Source organism: Procambarus clarkii, chromosome 21 (genome assembly GCF_040958095.1).
Source record: "Procambarus clarkii isolate CNS0578487 chromosome 21, FALCON_Pclarkii_2.0, whole genome shotgun sequence".
NCBI classification, from domain to species: Eukaryota; Metazoa; Arthropoda; class Malacostraca; order Decapoda; family Cambaridae; genus Procambarus; species Procambarus clarkii.
The window spans coordinates 16,732,874-16,752,909 of NC_091170.1; the positions used below are offsets into that span (position 1 = coordinate 16,732,874).

At 51.8% G+C, this 20,036-nt stretch overlaps 1 protein-coding gene across 1 annotated transcript; it reads left to right on the top strand.

Annotated features, from left to right (window-relative positions):
- The first annotated feature begins 16,372 nt into the window (after positions 1 to 16,372).
- On the top strand, positions 16,373 to 17,299 carry LOC138367116 (uncharacterized). The gene has a single exon (XM_069328520.1). It carries the CDS (start codon positions 16,373 to 16,375, stop codon positions 17,297 to 17,299), a length of 927 nt encoding a protein of 308 aa, XP_069184621.1.
- Positions 17,300 to 20,036: the final 2,737 nt, after the last annotated feature.

Here is a 20,036-nt window from a genome sequence, read left to right on the forward strand (position 1 = left end):
CTACAGAGAGCACCAGTTCACTACAAAATGCACCAGACCACTACAGAGTGTACCAGATCACTACTGAGTGCACCAGACCACTTCAGAGTAAACCAGAAGACTACAGAGTGCAGCAGACCCCTATATAGTGCACCAGACCACTAACTCGATAGCACCAGACCACTACGGACTGCACGAAACCACAAGAGAGTGCACCAGTCCACTACAGAGTGCACCAGCCCACTACAGAGTGCACCAGACAACTGTAGAATGCAAAAGACCAATACAGAGTGCACCAGACCACTACAGAGAGCACCAGACCACTACAGACAGCACCAGACCACTACAGAGAGCACCAGACCACTGCAGAGTGTACCACCAAACCACTACAGACAGCACCAGACCACTGCAGAGTTCACCAGACCACTACAGACAGCAGCAGACCAATACAGAAATCACCAGACCACTGCAGAGTGCACCAGAAAACTACAGCGTGCGCCAGACCACTACAGAGAGCACCAGACCACTACAGAGTGCACCAGACCACTACAGACTGCACCAGACCACTACAGAGTGCACCATTTCACTACAGAGTGCACCAGACCATTAAAGAGTGCACCAGACCACTACAGAGTGCACAAGACAACTACAGAGTGCATTAGACTACTGCAGAGTGCATCAGACCACTACAGAGAGAACCAGACCAATGCAGAGTGCACCAGACAACTACAGACTGCACTACACCACTACAGAGTGCACCAGACCACTACAGAGATCACCAGACCACTGCAGAGTGCACCAGACAACTACAGACTGCACTATACCACTGCAGAGTGTACCAGACCACTAAAGAGAGCACGAGACCACTACAGAGGGCACCAGACCACTTCTGAGTGTACCAGACCACTTCAGAGTGCACCAGACCACTACATAGAGCACCAGACCACTTCTGAGTGTACCAGACCACTTCAGAGTGCACCAGACTACTACATAGTGCACCAGACCACTACAGATTGTACCAGACGATTACAGATAGCACCAGACCACTATAGAGTGCACCAGACCACTACAGAGTGTACCAGACGACTACAGAGAGCACCAGACCACTACAGAGTGCACCAGACCCCTATAGAGTGCACCAGACCACTACAGAGAGCACCAGACAACTACAGAGTGCACCAGACCACTGCAGAGTGCACCAAACCACTACAGAGTGCACCAGACCACTACAGAATGCACCAGACCACTACAGAGAGCACCGGAAAACTACAGAGTGCACCAGACCACTACAGAGTGCGCCAAACCACTACAGAGTGCACCAGACTACTACAGACAGCATCAGACCGCTGCAGAGAGCACCTGACCACTACAGAGTGCACCAGACCACTACAAAGAGCACCAGGGTCACAACAGAGAGCATCAGACCACTGCAGAGTGCAACAGACACCTACAGAGAGCTCCAGACCACTACAAAGAGCATCAGACTACTACAGAGCGCACCAGACCACTACAGAGTGTACCAGACCATTACAGAGTGCAACAGACCACTACCGAAAGCACCAGACATATACAGAGTGTACCAGACCACTACAGAGTGCACCAGACCACTACAGAGTGCACCAGACCACTACGGACTGCACCAGATCACTACAGAGTGCACCAGCCCACTACGGAGTGCACCGGACCACTACAGATTGCACCAGACCACTGCAGAGTGCACCAGACCAATACAGAGTGCACCAGACCACAACAGAGTGCACTAGACTACCGCAGAGTTCACCAGCAGACAACTACAGGCACCACCAGACCACTACAGAGTGCAAAAGGCAACTACTGACAGCACCAGACAACTATAGACTGCACCAGACCACTACAGAGTGCACCAGACCTCTACGGAGTGCACAAGACCACTACAGAGTGCTCCAGACCTTTACAGCAAGCACCAGATATCTACAGAGTGTACCAGACTACTACAAATAGCACCAGACCACTACAGACTACTCCAGACCACTACAGAGTGCACCAGACCACTACAGACAGCACCAGACCACTACAGAGTGCACCAGACTACTGCAGAGTGAACCAGACCACTACAGAGTGCACCAGACCACTACAGAGTGCACCAGACCACTACAGAGAGCATCAGACAACTGCATAAAGCACCAAGCATCTACAGAATATACCAGACCACTATAGAGATTACCAGGCCACTACAGAGTTCACCAGACTACTACAGAGTGCACCAGATCACTACGGAATGCACCAAACCAGAACAGGGTGCACCATTCCACTACATAGTGCACCAGCCCATTACAAAGTGCACCAGACAACTGCAAAGTGCACCATACCAATACAGAGTGCATCAGACCACTACAGAGAGAACCAGACCACTGCAGAGAGCACCACCATACCACTACAGACAGCACAAGACCACTGCAGAGTTCACCAAACCACTACAGAGTGCACCAGACCACAACAAAGTGCACAAGACCACTACAGAGTGCACTAGACAACTGCAGAGTGCACCAGACCACTACAGAGAGCACCAGACCACTGTAGAGTGCACCAGACTCTGCAGACTGCACTACAACTCTACAGAGTGCACTAGATCACTACAGAGAGCACCAGACCACTGCAGAGTGCACCAGACAACTACAGACTGCACTTGACCACAGCAGAGTGTACCAGACCACTAGACAGAGCACCAGACCACTACGGAGGGCACCAGACCACTACAGAGACCACCAGACCACTGCAGAGTGCACCAGACAACTACAGGCTGCACTAGACCAGTGCAGAGTGTTCCAGACCACTACAGAGAGCACCAGACCACTACAAAGGGCACCAGACCACTTCTGAGTGTACCAGACCACTTCAGAGTGCACAAGACCACTACATAGTGCACCAGACCACTACAGATTGTACCAGACGATTACAGATAGCACCAGACCACTATAGAGTGCACCAGACCACTACAGAGTGTACCAGACGACTACAGAGAGCACCAGACCACTACAGAGTGCACCAGACCCCTATAGAGTGCACCAGACCACTACAGAGAGCACCAGACAACTACAGAGTGCACCAGACCACTACAGACTGCACCAGACCACTACAGAGTGCACCATTTCACTACAGAGTGCACCAGACCAATAGAGAGTGCACCAGACCACTACAGAGTGCACCAGACCAATTCAGAGTGCACGAGTCCACTACAGAGAGAACCAGACCACTGCAGAGTGCACCACCAGACCTCTACAAACAGCACAAGACGACTGCAGACTGCATCAGACCACTAAAGAGCACACCTGACCACTACAGCGAGCACCAGACCACTACAGAGTGCACCAGACCACTGCAGAGTGCACCAAACCACTACAGAGTGCACCAGACCACTACAGAATGCACCAGATCACTACAGAGAGCACCGGAAAACTACAGAGTGCACCAGACCACTACAGAGTGCGCCAGACCACTACAGAGTGCACCAGACTACTACAGAGAGCATCAGACCGCTGCAGAGAGCACCTGACCACTACAGATTGCACCAGACCACTACAAAGAGCACCAGGGTCACAACAGAGAGCATCAGACCACTGCAGAGTGCAACAGACACCTACAGAGAGCTCCAGACCACTACAAAGAGCATCAGACTACTACAGAGCGCACCAGACCACTACAGAGTGTACCAGACCATTACAGAGTGCAACAGACCACTACCGAAAGCACCAGACATATACAGAGTGTACCAGACCACTACAGAGTGCACCAGACCACTACAGAGAGCACGAGACCACTACAGAGTGCACCAGACCACTACGGACTGCACCAGATCACTACAGAGAGCACCAGCCCACTACAGAGTGCACCGGACCACTACAGATTGCACCAGACCACTGCAGAATGCACCAGACCAATACAGAGTGCACCAGACCACAACAGAGTGCACTAGACTACCGCAGAGTTCACCAGCAGACAACTACAGGCACCACCAGACCACTACAGAGTGCAAAAGGCAACTACTGACAGCACCAGACAACTATAGACTGCACCAGACCACTACAGAGTGCACCAGACCTCTACGGAGTGCACAAGACCACTACAGAGTGCTCCAGACCTCTACAGCAAGCACCAGATATCTACAGAGTGTACCAGACTACTACAAATAGCACCAGACCACTACAGACTGCTCCAGACCACTACAGAGTGCACCAGACCACTACAGACAACACCAGACCACTACAGAGTGCACCAGACTACTGCAGAGTGCACCAGACCACTACAGAGTGCACCAGACCACTACAGAGTGCACCAGACCACTACAGAGAGCATCAGACAACTGCATAAAGCACCAAGCATCTACAGAATATACCAGACCACTATAGAGATTACCAGGCCACTACAGAGTTCACCAGACTACTACAGAGTGCACCAGATCACTACGGAATGCACCAAACCAGAACAGGGTGCACCAGTCCACTACAGAGTGCACCAGCCCATTACAAAGTGCACCAGACAACTGCAAAGTGCACCAGACCAATACAGAGTGCATCAGACCACTACAGAGAGAACCAGACCACTGCAGAGAGCACCACCATACCACTACAGACAGCACAAGACCACTGCAGAGTTCACCAAACCACTACAGAGTGCACCAGACCACAACAAAGTGCACAAGACCACTACAGAGTGCACTAGACAACTGCAGAGTGCACCAGACACCTACAGAGAGCATCAGACCACTGTAGAGTGCACCAGACTCTACAGACTGCACTACAACTCTACAGAGTGCACTAGATCACTACAGAGAGCACCAGACCACTGCAGAGTGCACCAGACAACTACAGACTGCACTTGACCACAGCAGAGTGTACCAGACCACTAGACAGAGCACCAGACCACTACGGAGGGCACCAGACCACTACAGAGACCACCAGACCACTGCAGAGTGCACCAGACAACTACAGGCTGCACTAGACCAGTGCAGAGTGTTCCAGACCACTACAGAGAGCACCAGACCACTACAAAGGGCACCAGACCACTTCTGAGTGCACCAGACCACTACAGAGAGCACCAGACCACTGCAGAGCTCACCACCAGACAACTACAGACACCACAAGACCACTGCAGAGTGCAGCGGACTACTATAGACAGCACCAGACCACTACAGACAGCACCAGACCACTGCAGACTGCACCAGACCAATACAGAGTGCACCCAGACCACTGCAGAAAGCACCAGACCTCTACAGAAAGCTCCAAACATCTATAGAGTGTACCAGATCACTACAGAGTTTATCAGGCTACTACAGAGGGCAGCAGACCACTACAGATTTCACGAGACCACTACAGAGTGCACCAGACGACTACGGACTGCACCAAACCAAGAGTTCATGAGACCACTACAGAGTGCACCAGACAACTACGGACTGCACCAAACCAAAACAGAGAGCACCAGTCCACTACAGAGTGCACCAGCCCAATACAGAGTGCACCAGACAACTGCAGTGTGCACCAGACCAATACAGAGTGCACCAGACCACTACAGAGAGCACCAGACCACTGCAGAATGCACCAGACAACTACAGACTTTACGAAACCACAGCAGAGTGTATCAGACCACTACAGAGAGCACCAGACCACTGCAGAGTGCACCAGACAACTACAGACTGCACTAGACCACTGCAGAGTGTACCAGACCACTACAGAGAGCACCAGACCACTACAGATGGCACCAGACCACTTCTGAGTGCACCAGACAACTACAGAGTGCATGACACCACTACAGAGTGCACCAGACCCCTATAGAGTGCACCAGACCACTACAGAGAGCACCAGACCACTCCAGAGTGCACCAGACCACTACGGACTGCACCAGACCAATACAGACTGGACCAGTCCACTGCAGAGTGCACCAGATAACTGCAGAGAGCACCAGACCACTTCAGAGTGAACCAGACAACTGCAGAGTGCACCAGACCACTACAGAGTGCACCAGACCACTACAGACTGCACCAGACCACTACAGATTGCACCAGTCCACTACAGAATGCACAAAACCACTACAGAGTGCACCAGATCACTACAGAAAGCACCAGACATCTACAGAGTGTACCAGACCCCTGCAGAGTGCACCAGACAACTACAGAGTGCACCAGACCACTACTGAGAGCACCAGACATCTACAAAGTGCACCAGACCACTACAAAGTGCACCAGACCACTACAGAGTGCACAAGATCACTACAGAGGGCACCAGACCACTACAGAGTGCACAAGATCACTACAGAGTGCACCAGACCATACAGAGAGCACCAGACCACTACAGAGGGCACCAGACCACTACTGAGTGCACCAGACCACTTCAGAGTAAACCAGAAGACTACAGAGTGCACCAGACATCTACAGAGTGTACCAGACCACTACAGAGTGCACCGGACCCCTATATAGTGCTCCAGACTACTAAGGCGATTGCATCTGACCACCACAGAGTGCACCATACCACTACGGACTGCACCAAACCACAACAGAGTGCACCAGTCCACTACAGAGTGCACCAGTCCACTACAGAGTGCACCAGCCAACTACAGAGAGCACCAGACCACTACAGAGTGCACCAGATCACTACAGAGTGCACCAGACCACTACAGAGTGTAGCAGACAACTACAGAGTGCCTCAGACGTCTATAGAGTGCACCAGCCAACTACAGAGTGCACAAGACCACTACATAGTGCACTAGACTACTGCAGAGTGCATCAGACCACTACAGAGAGCACCAGACCACTACAGAGGGCACCAGACCACGTCTGAGTGTACCAGACCACTTCAGAGTGCACCAGACAATTACATAGTGCACCAGACCACTTCTGAGTGTACCAGACAACTTCAGAGTGCACCAGACCACTACATAGTGCACCAGACCACTACAGATTGTACCAGACGATTACAGAAAGCACCAGACCAGTACAGAGTGCACCAGACAACTACAGATTGCACCAGACCACTATAGAGTGCACCAGACCACTACAGAGTGTACCAGACGACTACAGAGTGCACCAGACCACTACAGAGTGCACAAGACCCCTATAGAGTGCACCAGACCACTACAGAGAGCACCAGACAACTACAGAGTGCACCAGACCACTACAGACTGCACCAGACCACTACAGAGTGCACCATTTCACTACAGAGTGCCCCGGACCATTAAAGAGTGCACCAGACCACTACAGAGTGCACCAGACCAATTCGGAGTGCACGAGACCACTACAGAGAGAATGAGACCACTGCAGAGTGCACCAACAGCTCCTCTACAGACAGCACCAGACGACTGCAGAGTGCACCAGACCACTACAGACTGCACCAGACCACTACAGACAGCACCAGACCACTACAGAGAGCACCAGACCACTGCAGACTGCATCAGACTACTAAAGAGCACACCAGACCACTGCAGAGTGCAGCAGACCACTACAGAGTGCACCAGACCACTACAGAATGCACCAGACCACTACAGAGAGCACCGGAAAACTACAGAGTGCACCAGACCAATACAGAGTGCGCCAGACGACTACAGAGTGCCCCAGACCACTATAAAGAGTTCCAGACCAGTACAGATAACACCAGCCCATTACAGAGTGCACCAGACCACTACAGAGAGCATCAGACAGCTACAGAGAGCACCTGACCACTACAGAGTGCACCAGACCACTACAAAGAGCACCAGGGTCACAACAGAGAGCACCAGACCACTATAGAGTGCACCAGACAACTGCAGAGTGCAAAAGACCAGTACAGAGTTCACCAGACCACTACAGAGAGCACTAGACCACTACAGACAGCACCAGACCACTGCAGAGTTCACCAGACCACTACTGACAGCAGCAGACCAATACAGAAGTCACCAGACCACTGCATTGTGCATCAGACCACTACAGCGTGCGCCAGACCACTACAGAGAGCACCAGACCACTACAGAGTGCACCAGATCACTACAGAGTGCACCAGACCACTACAGAGTGTACCAGACAACTACAGAGTGCCTCAGACGTCTATAGAGTGCACCAGACCACTACAGAGAGCAAAAGACTACTACAGAGTGCACTAGACTACTGCAGAGTGCATCAGTCCACTGTAGAGAGCACCAGACCAATGCAGAGTGCATCAGACAACTACAGGCTGCACTATACCACTGCAGAGTGTACCAGACCACTAAAGAGAGCACCAGAGCACTACAGAGGGCACCAGACCACTTCTGAGTGTACCAGACCACTTCAGAGTGCACCAGACCATTACATAGTGCACCAGACCACTTCTGAGTGTACCAGACAACTTCGGAGTGCACCAGACCACTACATAGTGCACCAGACCACTACAGATTGTACCAAACGATTACAGAAAGCACCAGACCAGTACAGAGTGTATCAGACCATTACAGAGTGAACCAGACAACTACAGATTGCACCAGACCACTATAGAGTGCACCAGACCACTACAGAGTGTACCAGACGACTACAGAGTGCACCAGACCACTACAGAGTGTACCAGACCCCACTAGAGTGCACCAGACCACTACAGAGAGCACCAGACAACTACAGAGTGCACCAGACCACTACAGACTGCACCAGACCACTACAGAGTGCACCATTTCACTACAGAGTGCACCAGACCATTAAAGAGTGCACCAGACCACTACAGAGTGCACCAGACCAATTCGGAGTGCACGAGACCACTACAGAGAGAACCAGACCACTGCAGAGTGCACCACCAGCTCCTCTACAGACAGCACCAGTCGACTGCAGAGTGCAACAGACCACTACAGACTGCACCAGACCACTACAGACAGCACCAGACCACTACAGAGAGCACCAGACCACTACAGACAGCACGAGACGACTGCAGAGTGCAGCAGACCACTAAAGAGCACACCAGGCCACTACCGAATGCACCAGACCACTACAGAGAGCACCGGAAAACTACAGAGTGCACCAGACCACTACAGAGTGCGCCAGACCACTACAGACTGCACCAGACCACTATAAAGAGTTCCAGACCAGTACAGATAGCACCAGACCATTAAAGAGTGCACCTGACCACTACAGAGTGCACCAGATCACTACAAAGAGCACCAGGGTCACAACAGAGAGCACCAGACCACTACAGAGTGCAACAGACACTTACAGAGAGCTCCAGACCCCTACAAAGAGCATCAGACTACTACAGAGTGCACCAGACCACTACACAGTGTACCAGACCATTACAGAGTGCAACAGACCACTACAGAAAGCACCAGACATCTACAGAGTGTACCAGACCACTACAGAGTGCACCAGACCACAACACAGTGCACCAGACCACTACAGAGAGCACCAGACAACTACAGAGTGCACCAGACCACTACGGACTGCACCAGACCACTACAGAGTGCACCAGCCCACTACAGAGGGCACCAGACCACTACAGATTGCACCAGACCACTGCAGAGTGCACCAGACCAATACAGAGTGCACCAGACCACACCAGAGTGCACTAGACCGCAGAGTTCAACACAAGACAACTACAGGCACCACAAGACAACTACAGAGTGCAAAAGACAACTACTGACAGCACCAGACAACTATAGACTGCACCAGACCACTATAGAGTGCACCAGACCTCTTCAGAGTGCACCAGACCATTACTGAGTGCTCCAGACCTCTACAGAAAGCACCAGACATCAACAGAGTATACCAGATCACTACAGTGTGTACAAGGCCACTACAGAGTGCACCAGACCTCTACAGAGAGCACCAGATATCTACAAAGTGCACCAGACCACTACAGACTGCACCAGACCACTACAGAGAGCACGAGACCACTACAGAGTGCACCAGACCACTACGGACTGCACCAGATCACTACAGAGAGCACCAGCCCACTACAGAGTGCACCGGACCACTACAGATTGCACCAGACCACTGCAGAATGCACCAGACCAATACAGAGTGCACCAGACCACAACAGAGTGCACTAGACTACCGCAGAGTTCACCAGCAGACAACTACAGGCACCACCAGACCACTACAGAGTGCAAAAGGCAACTACTGACAGCACCAGACAACTATAGACTGCACCAGACCACTACAGAGTGCACCAGACCTCTACGGAGTGCACAAGACCACTACAGAGTGCTCCAGACCTCTACAGCAAGCACCAGATATCTACAGAGTGTACCAGACTACTACAAATAGCACCAGACCACTACAGACTGCTCCAGACCACTACAGAGTGCACCAGACCACTACAGACAACACCAGACCACTACAGAGTGCACCAGACTACTGCAGAGTGCACCAGACCACTACAGAGTGCACCAGACCACTACAGAGTGCACCAGACCACTACAGAGAGCATCAGACAACTGCATAAAGCACCAAGCATCTACAGAATATACCAGACCACTATAGAGATTACCAGGCCACTACAGAGTTCACCAGACTACTACAGAGTGCACCAGATCACTACGGAATGCACCAAACCAGAACAGGGTGCACCAGTCCACTACAGAGTGCACCAGCCCATTACAAAGTGCACCAGACAACTGCAAAGTGCACCAGACCAATACAGAGTGCATCAGACCACTACAGAGAGAACCAGACCACTGCAGAGAGCACCACCATACCACTACAGACAGCACAAGACCACTGCAGAGTTCACCAAACCACTACAGAGTGCACCAGACCACAACAAAGTGCACAAGACCACTACAGAGTGCACTAGACAACTGCAGAGTGCACCAGACCACTACAGAGAGCATCAGACCACTGTAGAGTGCACCAGACTCTACAGACTGCACTACAACTCTACAGAGTGCACTAGATCACTACAGAGAGCACCAGACCACTGCAGAGTGCACCAGACAACTACAGACTGCACTTGACCACAGCAGAGTGTACCAGACCACTAGACAGAGCACCAGACCACTACGGAGGGCACCAGACCACTACAGAGACCACCAGACCACTGCAGAGTGCACCAGACAACTACAGGCTGCACTAGACCAGTGCAGAGTGTTCCAGACCACTACAGAGAGCACCAGACCACTACAAAGGGCACCAGACCACTTCTGAGTGCACCAGACCACTACAGAGAGCACCAGACCACTGCAGAGCTCACCACCAGACAACTACAGACACCACAAGACCACTGCAGAGTGCAGCGGACTACTATAGACAGCACCAGACCACTACAGACAGCACCAGACCACTGCAGACTGCACCAGACCAATACAGAGTGCACCCAGACCACTGCAGAAAGCACCAGACCTCTACAGAAAGCTCCAAACATCTATAGAGTGTACCAGATCACTACAGAGTTTATCAGGCTACTACAGAGGGCAGCAGACCACTACAGATTTCACGAGACCACTACAGAGTGCACCAGACGACTACGGACTGCACCAAACCAAGAGTTCATGAGACCACTACAGAGTGCACCAGACAACTACGGACTGCACCAAACCAAAACAGAGAGCACCAGTCCACTACAGAGTGCACCAGCCCAATACAGAGTGCACCAGACAACTGCAGTGTGCACCAGACCAATACAGAGTGCACCAGACCACTACAGAGAGCACCAGACCACTGCAGAATGCACCAGACAACTACAGACTTTACGAAACCACAGCAGAGTGTATCAGACCACTACAGAGAGCACCAGACCACTGCAGAGTGCACCAGACAACTACAGACTGCACTAGACCACTGCAGAGTGTACCAGACCACTACAGAGAGCACCAGACCTCTACAGATGGCACCAGACCACTTCTGAGTGCACCAGACAACTACAGAGTGCATGACACCACTACAGAGTGCACCAGACCCCTATAGAGTGCACCAGACCACTACAGAGAGCACCAGACCACTCCAGAGTGCACCAGACCACTACGGACTGCACCAGACCAATACAGACTGGACCAGTCCACTGCAGAGTGCACCAGATAACTGCAGAGAGCACCAGACCACTTCAGAGTGAACCAGACAACTGCAGAGTGCACCAGACCACTACAGAGTGCACCAGACCACTACAGACTGCACCAGACCACTACAGATTGCACCAGTCCACTACAGAATGCACAAAACCACTACAGAGTGCACCAGATCACTACAGAAAGCACCAGACATCTACAGAGTGTACCAGACCCCTGCAGAGTGCACCAGACAACTACAGAGTGCACCAGACCACTACTGAGAGCACCAGACATCTACAAAGTGCACCAGACCACTACAAAGTGCACCAGACCACTACAGAGTGCACAAGATCACTACAGAGGGCACCAGACCACTACAGAGTGCACAAGATCACTACAGAGTGCACCAGACCATACAGAGAGCACCAGACCACTACAGAGGGCACCAGACCACTACTGAGTGCACCAGACCACTTCAGAGTAAACCAGAAGACTACAGAGTGCACCAGACATCTACAGAGTGTACCAGACCACTACAGAGTGCACCGGACCCCTATATAGTGCTCCAGACCACTAAGGCGATTGCATCTGACCACCACAGAGTGCACCAGACCACTACGGACTGCACCAAACCACAACAGAGTGCACCAGTCCACTACAGAGTGCACCAGTCCACTACAGAGTGCACCAGCCAACTACAGAGAGCACCAGACCACTACAGAGTGCACCAGATCACTACAGAGTGCACCAGACCACTACAGAGTGTAGCAGACAACTACAGAGTGCCTCAGACGTCTATAGAGTGCACCAGCCAACTACAGAGTGCACAAGACCACTACATAGTGCACTAGACTACTGCAGAGTGCATCAGACCACTACAGAGAGCACCAGACCAATGCAAAGTGCACCAGACAACTACAGACTGCACTATACCACTGCAGAGTGTACCAGACCACTAAAGAGAGCACCAGACCACTACAGAGGGCACCAGACCACGTCTGAGTGTACCAGACCACTTCAGAGTGCACCAGACAATTACATAGTGCACCAGACCACTTCTGAGTGTACCAGACAACTTCAGAGTGCACCAGACCACTACATAGTGCACCAGACCACTACAGATTGTACCAGACGATTACAGAAAGCACCAGACCAGTACAGAGTGCACCAGACAACTACAGATTGCACCAGACCACTATAGAGTGCACCAGACCACTACAGAGTGTACCAGACGACTACAGAGTGCACCAGACCACTACAGAGTGCACAAGACCCCTATAGAGTGCACCAGACCACTACAGAGAGCACCAGACAACTACAGAGTGCACCAGACCACTACAGACTGCACCAGACCACTACAGAGTGCACCATTTCACTACAGAGTGCCCCGGACCATTAAAGAGTGCACCAGACCACTACAGAGTGCACCAGACCAATTCGGAGTGCACGAGACCACTACAGAGAGAATGAGACCACTGCAGAGTGCACCAACAGCTCCTCTACAGACAGCACCAGACGACTGCAGAGTGCACCAGACCACTACAGACTGCACCAGACCACTACAGACAGCACCAGACCACTACAGAGAGCACCAGACCACTGCAGACTGCATCAGACTACTAAAGAGCACACCAGACCACTGCAGAGTGCAGCAGACCACTACAGAGTGCACCAGACCAATACAGAGTGCGCCAGACGACTACAGAGTGCCCCAGACCACTATAAAGAGTTCCAGACCAGTACAGATAACACCAGCCCATTACAGAGTGCACCAGACCACTACAGAGAGCATCAGACAGCTACAGAGAGCACCTGACCACTACAGAGTGCACCAGACCACTACAAAGAGCACCAGGGTCACAACAGAGAGCACCAGACCACTATAGAGTGCACCAGACAACTGCAGAGTGCAAAAGACCAGTACAGAGTTCACCAGACCACTACAGAGAGCACTAGACCACTACAGACAGCACCAGACCACTGCAGAGTTCACCAGACCACTACTGACAGCAGCAGACCAATACAGAAGTCACCAGACCACTGCATTGTGCATCAGACCACTACAGCGTGCGCCAGACCACTACAGAGAGCACCAGACCACTACAGAGTGCACCAGATCACTACAGAGTGCACCAGACCACTACAGAGTGTACCAGACAACTACAGAGTGCCTCAGACGTCTATAGAGTGCACCAGACCACTACAGAGAGCAAAAGACTACTACAGAGTGCACTAGACTACTGCAGAGTGCATCAGTCCACTGTAGAGAGCACCAGACCAATGCAGAGTGCATCAGACAACTACAGGCTGCACTATACCACTGCAGAGTGTACCAGACCACTAAAGAGAGCACCAGAGCACTACAGAGGGCACCAGACCACTTCTGAGTGTACCAGACCACTTCAGAGTGCACCAGACCATTACATAGTGCACCAGACCACTTCTGAGTGTACCAGACAACTTCGGAGTGCACCAGACCACTACATAGTGCACCAGACCACTACAGATTGTACCAAACGATTACAGAAAGCACCAGACCAGTACAGAGTGTATCAGACCATTACAGAGTGCACCAGACAACTACAGATTGCACCAGACCACTATAGAGTGCACCAGACCACTACAGATTGTACCAGACGACTACAGAGTGCACCAGACCACTACAGAGTGTACCAGACCCCACTAGAGTGCACCAGACCACTACAGAGAGCACCAGACAACTACAGAGTGCACCAGACCACTACAGACTGCACCAGACCACTACAGAGTGCACCATTTCACTACAGAGTGCACCAGACCATTAAAGAGTGCACCAGACCACTACAGAGTGCACCAGACCAATTCGGAGTGCACGAGACCACTACAGAGAGAACCAGACCACTGCAGAGTGCACCACCAGCTCCTCTACAGACAGCACCAGTCGACTGCAGAGTGCAACAGACCACTACAGACTGCACCAGACCACTACAGACAGCACCAGACCACTACAGAGAGCACCAGACCACTACAGACAGCACGAGACGACTGCAGAGTGCAGCAGACCACTAAAGAGCACACCAGGCCACTACCGAATGCACCAGACCACTACAGAGAGCACCGGAAAACTACAGAGTGCACCAGACCACTACAGAGTGCGCCAGACCACTACAGACTGCACCAGACCACTATAAAGAGTTCCAGACCAGTACAGATAGCACCAGACCATTAAAGAGTGCACCTGACCACTACAGAGTGCACCAGATCACTACAAAGAGCACCAGGGTCACAACAGAGAGCACCAGACCACTACAGAGTGCAACAGACACTTACAGAGAGCTCCAGACCCCTACAAAGAGCATCAGACTACTACAGAGTGCACCAGACCACTACACAGTGTACCAGACCATTACAGAGTGCAACAGACCACTACAGAAAGCACCAGACATCTACAGAGTGTACCAGACCACTACAGAGTGCACCAGACCACAACACAGTGCACCAGACCACTACAGAGAGCACCAGACAACTACAGAGTGCACCAGACCACTACGGACTGCACCAGACCACTACAGAGTGCACCAGCCCACTACAGAGGGCACCAGACCACTACAGATTGCACCAGACCACTGCAGAGTGCACCAGACCAATACAGAGTGCACCAGACCACACCAGAGTGCACTAGACCGCAGAGTTCAACACAAGACAACTACAGGCACCACAAGACAACTACAGAGTGCAAAAGACAACTACTGACAGCACCAGACAACTATAGACTGCACCAGACCACTATAGAGTGCACCAGACCTCTTCAGAGTGCACCAGACCATTACTGAGTGCTCCAGACCTCTACAGAAAGCACCAGACATCAACAGAGTATACCAGATCACTACAGTGTGTACAAGGCCACTACAGAGTGCACCAGACCTCTACAGAGAGCACCAGATATCTACAAAGTGCACCAGACCACTACAGACTGCACCAGACCACTACAGAGTGCACCAGACCACTGCAGAGTGCACCAGACCACTACAGAGTGCACCAGACCACTACGGAGTGCACCAGACCACTACAAAGTGCATCAGACCACTGCACAAAGCACCAAACATCTACAGAATGTACCAGACAACTATAGAGTTTACCAGGCACTACAGAGTTCACCAGACTACTACAGAGTGCACCAGATCACTACGGAATGCACAAAACCACAACAGGGTGCACCAGTCCACTACAGAGTGCACCTGCCCATTACTGAGTGCACAAGACCACTACAGAGTGCACCAGACCACTGCAGAGTGCACCAGACTCTACAGACTGCACTACAACACAACAGAGTGTACCAGACCACTACAGAGAGCACAAGACCACTACGGAGGGCAACAGACCACTTCTGAGTTCACCAGACCACTACAGAGTGCACCAGACCACTACAGAGTGCACCAGTCCACTACAGAGAGCACCAGACCACTGCAGAATGCACCAGATACCTACAGACTACACCAGACCAGTGCAGAGTGTACCAGACCACTACAGAGAGCACCAGACCACTACAAAGGGCACAAGACCACTTCTGAGTGCACCAGACAACAACAGAGAGCACCAGACCACTGCAGAGTTCACCACCAGACAACTACAGACACCACAAGACCACTGCAGAGTGCAGCGGACCACAACAGACAGCACCAGACCACTGCAGACTGCACCAGACCACTACAGAGTGCACCAGACCACTACAGAGAACTCCAGACCAATACAGAGTGCACCCAGACCACTGCAGAGAGCACCAGACCTCTACAGAAAGCTCCAAACATCTATAGAGTGTACCCCGATCACAACAGAGTTTATCAGGCTACTACAGAGTGCACCAGACCACGACAGAGTTCACGAGACCACTACAGAGTGCACCAGACGACTATGGCCTGCACTAAACCAAAACAGTGTTCACGAGACCACTACAGAGTGCACGAGACGACTACGGACTGCACCAAACCAAAACAGAGTGCACCAGTCCACTACAGAGTGCACCAGCCCAATACAGAGTGCACCAGACATCTGCAGTGTGCACCAGACCAATACAGAGTGCACGAGACCACTACAGAGAGCACCTGACCATTGCAGAGTGCACCACCCAACCACTACAGACCGCACCAGACCACTGCAGAGTTCACCAGACAACTACACAGTGTGCCAGACCCCTACAGAGAGCACCAGACCACTACAGAGTGCAGCAGACCACTACAAAGTGCACAAGACCACTACAGAGTGCACTAGACCACTGCAGAGTGTACCAGACCACTACAGAGAGCACCAGACCACTACAGAGGGCACCAGACCACTTCTGAGTGCACCAGACAACTACAGAGTGCACCAGACGACTACAGAGTGCACCAGTCCCCTATAGAGTGCACCAGACCACTACAGAGAGCACCAGACCACTCCAGAGTGCACCAGACCACTGCGACCTGCACCAGACCACTACAGACTGGACCGGTCCACTACAGAGTGCACCAGACCACTACAGAGAGCACCAGACCACTACAGAGTGCACCAGACAACTGCAGAGTGCACAAGACCACTACAGAGTGCACCAGACCACTACAGAAAGCACCAGACATCTACAGAGTGTACCAGACTACTACAGAGTGTACCACGCCAATACAGAGTGCACCAGATCACTACAGAGAGCACCAGACATTTATAGAGTGCACCAGACAACTACAGAGTGCACCAGACCACTACAGAGAGCACCAGACATCTGCAAAGTGCTCCAGACCATACAGAGTGCACCAGACCACTACAGATTGCACCAGGAAACTACAGAATGCACAAAACCACTACAGAGAGCACCAGACATCTACAAAGTGCATCAGACCACTACAGACTGCACCAGACCACTACAGACTGCACCAAACCACTACAGAGGTCACCAGACCACAACAGAGTGCACCAGACCACAACAGAGAGTACCGGACCACAACAGAGTGCACCAGAAAACTACAGAGTGCACTAGACCTCTATAGACTGCACCAGACTACTACAGAGTGCATCAGACCACTAAAAGTACACCAGACCAATACTGACTGCACCAGACCACTACAGACTGCACCAGACCACTACAGAGTGCACCAGTCCACTACAAAGTGCACCAGACCACAACAGAGTGTACCATGTAGTGGTCTGGTGCGCTCTGTATTGGTCTGTTGTACTCTGTAGTGGTCTGATGCACTCTGTAGTGGTCTGGTGCACTCTGTAGGGTTCAGGTGCAGTCTGTAGTGTTCTGGTGCAGTATATAGTGGTCAGGTGCAGTCTGTAGTGGTCTGGTACAGTCTGTAGTGGTCTAGTGAACTCTGTAGTGGTCTGGTGCAGTCTGTAGTAATCTGGTACACTCTGTAGTGGTCTGGTGAACTCTGTAGTGGTCTGGTGCACTCTGTAGTGGTCTGGTGCGCTCTGTAGTGGTCTGGTGCGCTCTGTAGTGGTCTGGTGCACTCTGTAGTGGTCTGGTGCTCTCTGTAGTGGTCTTGTGTACTCTGTAGTGGTCTGATGCACTCTGTAGTGGTCTCGTGCACTCTGTAGGGTTCAGGTGCAGTCTGTAGTGGTCTGGTGCAGTATATAGTGGTCAGGTGCAGTCTCTAGTGGTCTGGTACAGTCTGTAGTGGTCTAGTGAACTCTGTAGTGGTCTGGTGCAGTCTGTAGTGATCTGGTACACTCTGTAGTGGTCTAGTGAACTCTGTAGTGGTCTGGTGCAGTCTGTAGTGATCTGGTACACTCTGTAGTGGTCTGGTGCACTCTGTAGTGGTCTGGTGCACTCTGTAGTGGTCTGGTGCATTCTATAGTGGTCTGGTGCACTCTGTAAGGGTCAGGTGCAGTCTGTAGTGGTCTGGTTCTTTCTGTAAAGGTCTGGTGCACTCTTTATTGGTCTGGCGCACTCTGTAGTGGTCTGGTGCGGTCTGTAGTGAATTGGTGCACTCTGTAGTGGTATGGTGCTCTCTGTTGTGGTCCGGTACTCTTTGTAGTGGTCTGGTACACCCTGTTGTTGTCTGGTGTCACTCTGTAGTGGTCTGGGACACTCTGTAGGGTTCGGGTGCAGTCTGTAGTGGTCTGGTGCAGTCTGTAGTGGTCTAGTGAACTCTGTAGTGGTCTGGTGCAGTCTGTAGTAATCTGGTACACTCTGTAGTGGTCTGGTGCACTCTGTAGTGGTCTGGTGACTTAGTAGCTGTCTGGTGCGCTCTGTAGTGGTCTGGTGCGCTCTCTAGTGGTCTGGTGCACTCTGTAGTGGTCTGGTGCGCTCTGTAGTGGTCTGGTGTACTCTGTAGTGGTCTGATGCACTCTGTAGTGGTCTCGTGCACTCTGTAGGGTTCAGGTGCAGTCTGTAGTGGTCTGGTGCAGTATATAGTGGTCAGGTGCAGTCTGTAGTGGTCTGGTACAGTCTGTAGTGGTCTAGTGAACTCTGTAGTGGTCTGGTGCAGTCTGTAGTGATCTGGTACACTCTGTAGTGGTCTAGTGAACTCTGTAGTGGTTTGGTGCAGTCTGTAGTGATCTGGTACACTCTGTAGTGGTCTGGTGCACTCTGTAGTGGTCTGGTGCACTCTATAGTGGTCTGGTGACTCAGTAGCTGTCTGGTGCACTCTGTAGTGGTCTGGTGCATTCTATAGTGGTCTGGTGAACTCTGTAAGGGTCAGGTGCAGTCTGTAGTGGTCTGGTTCTTTCTGTAGTGGTCTGGTGCACTCTGTATTGGTCTGGCGCACTCTGTAGTGGTCTGGTGCGGTCTGTAGTGAAGTGTAGCTGTCTGTAGTGGTTTGGTGGTGCTCTCTGCAGGGGTCTGGTTCTCTTTGTAGTGGTCTGGTGCACTTTGTAATGGGCTGGTGCACTCTGTAGTGGACTGGTGCACCCTGTTCTGGTTTGGTGCATTCCGTAGTGATCTGGTGCACTCTGTAGTAGTCTGGTGAACTCTGCAGTGGCCTGGTAAACTCTATAGTGGTCTGGTACATTCTGTAGATGTCGGGTGCTTTATGCAGTGATCTGATGCACTCTGTAGTGGTCTTCTGCACTCTGTAGTGGTCTGGTGCACTCTGTAGTAGTCTGGTGCACTCTGCAATGGTCTGGTACACTCTGTAGTGGTCTGGTGCTGTCTATAGAAA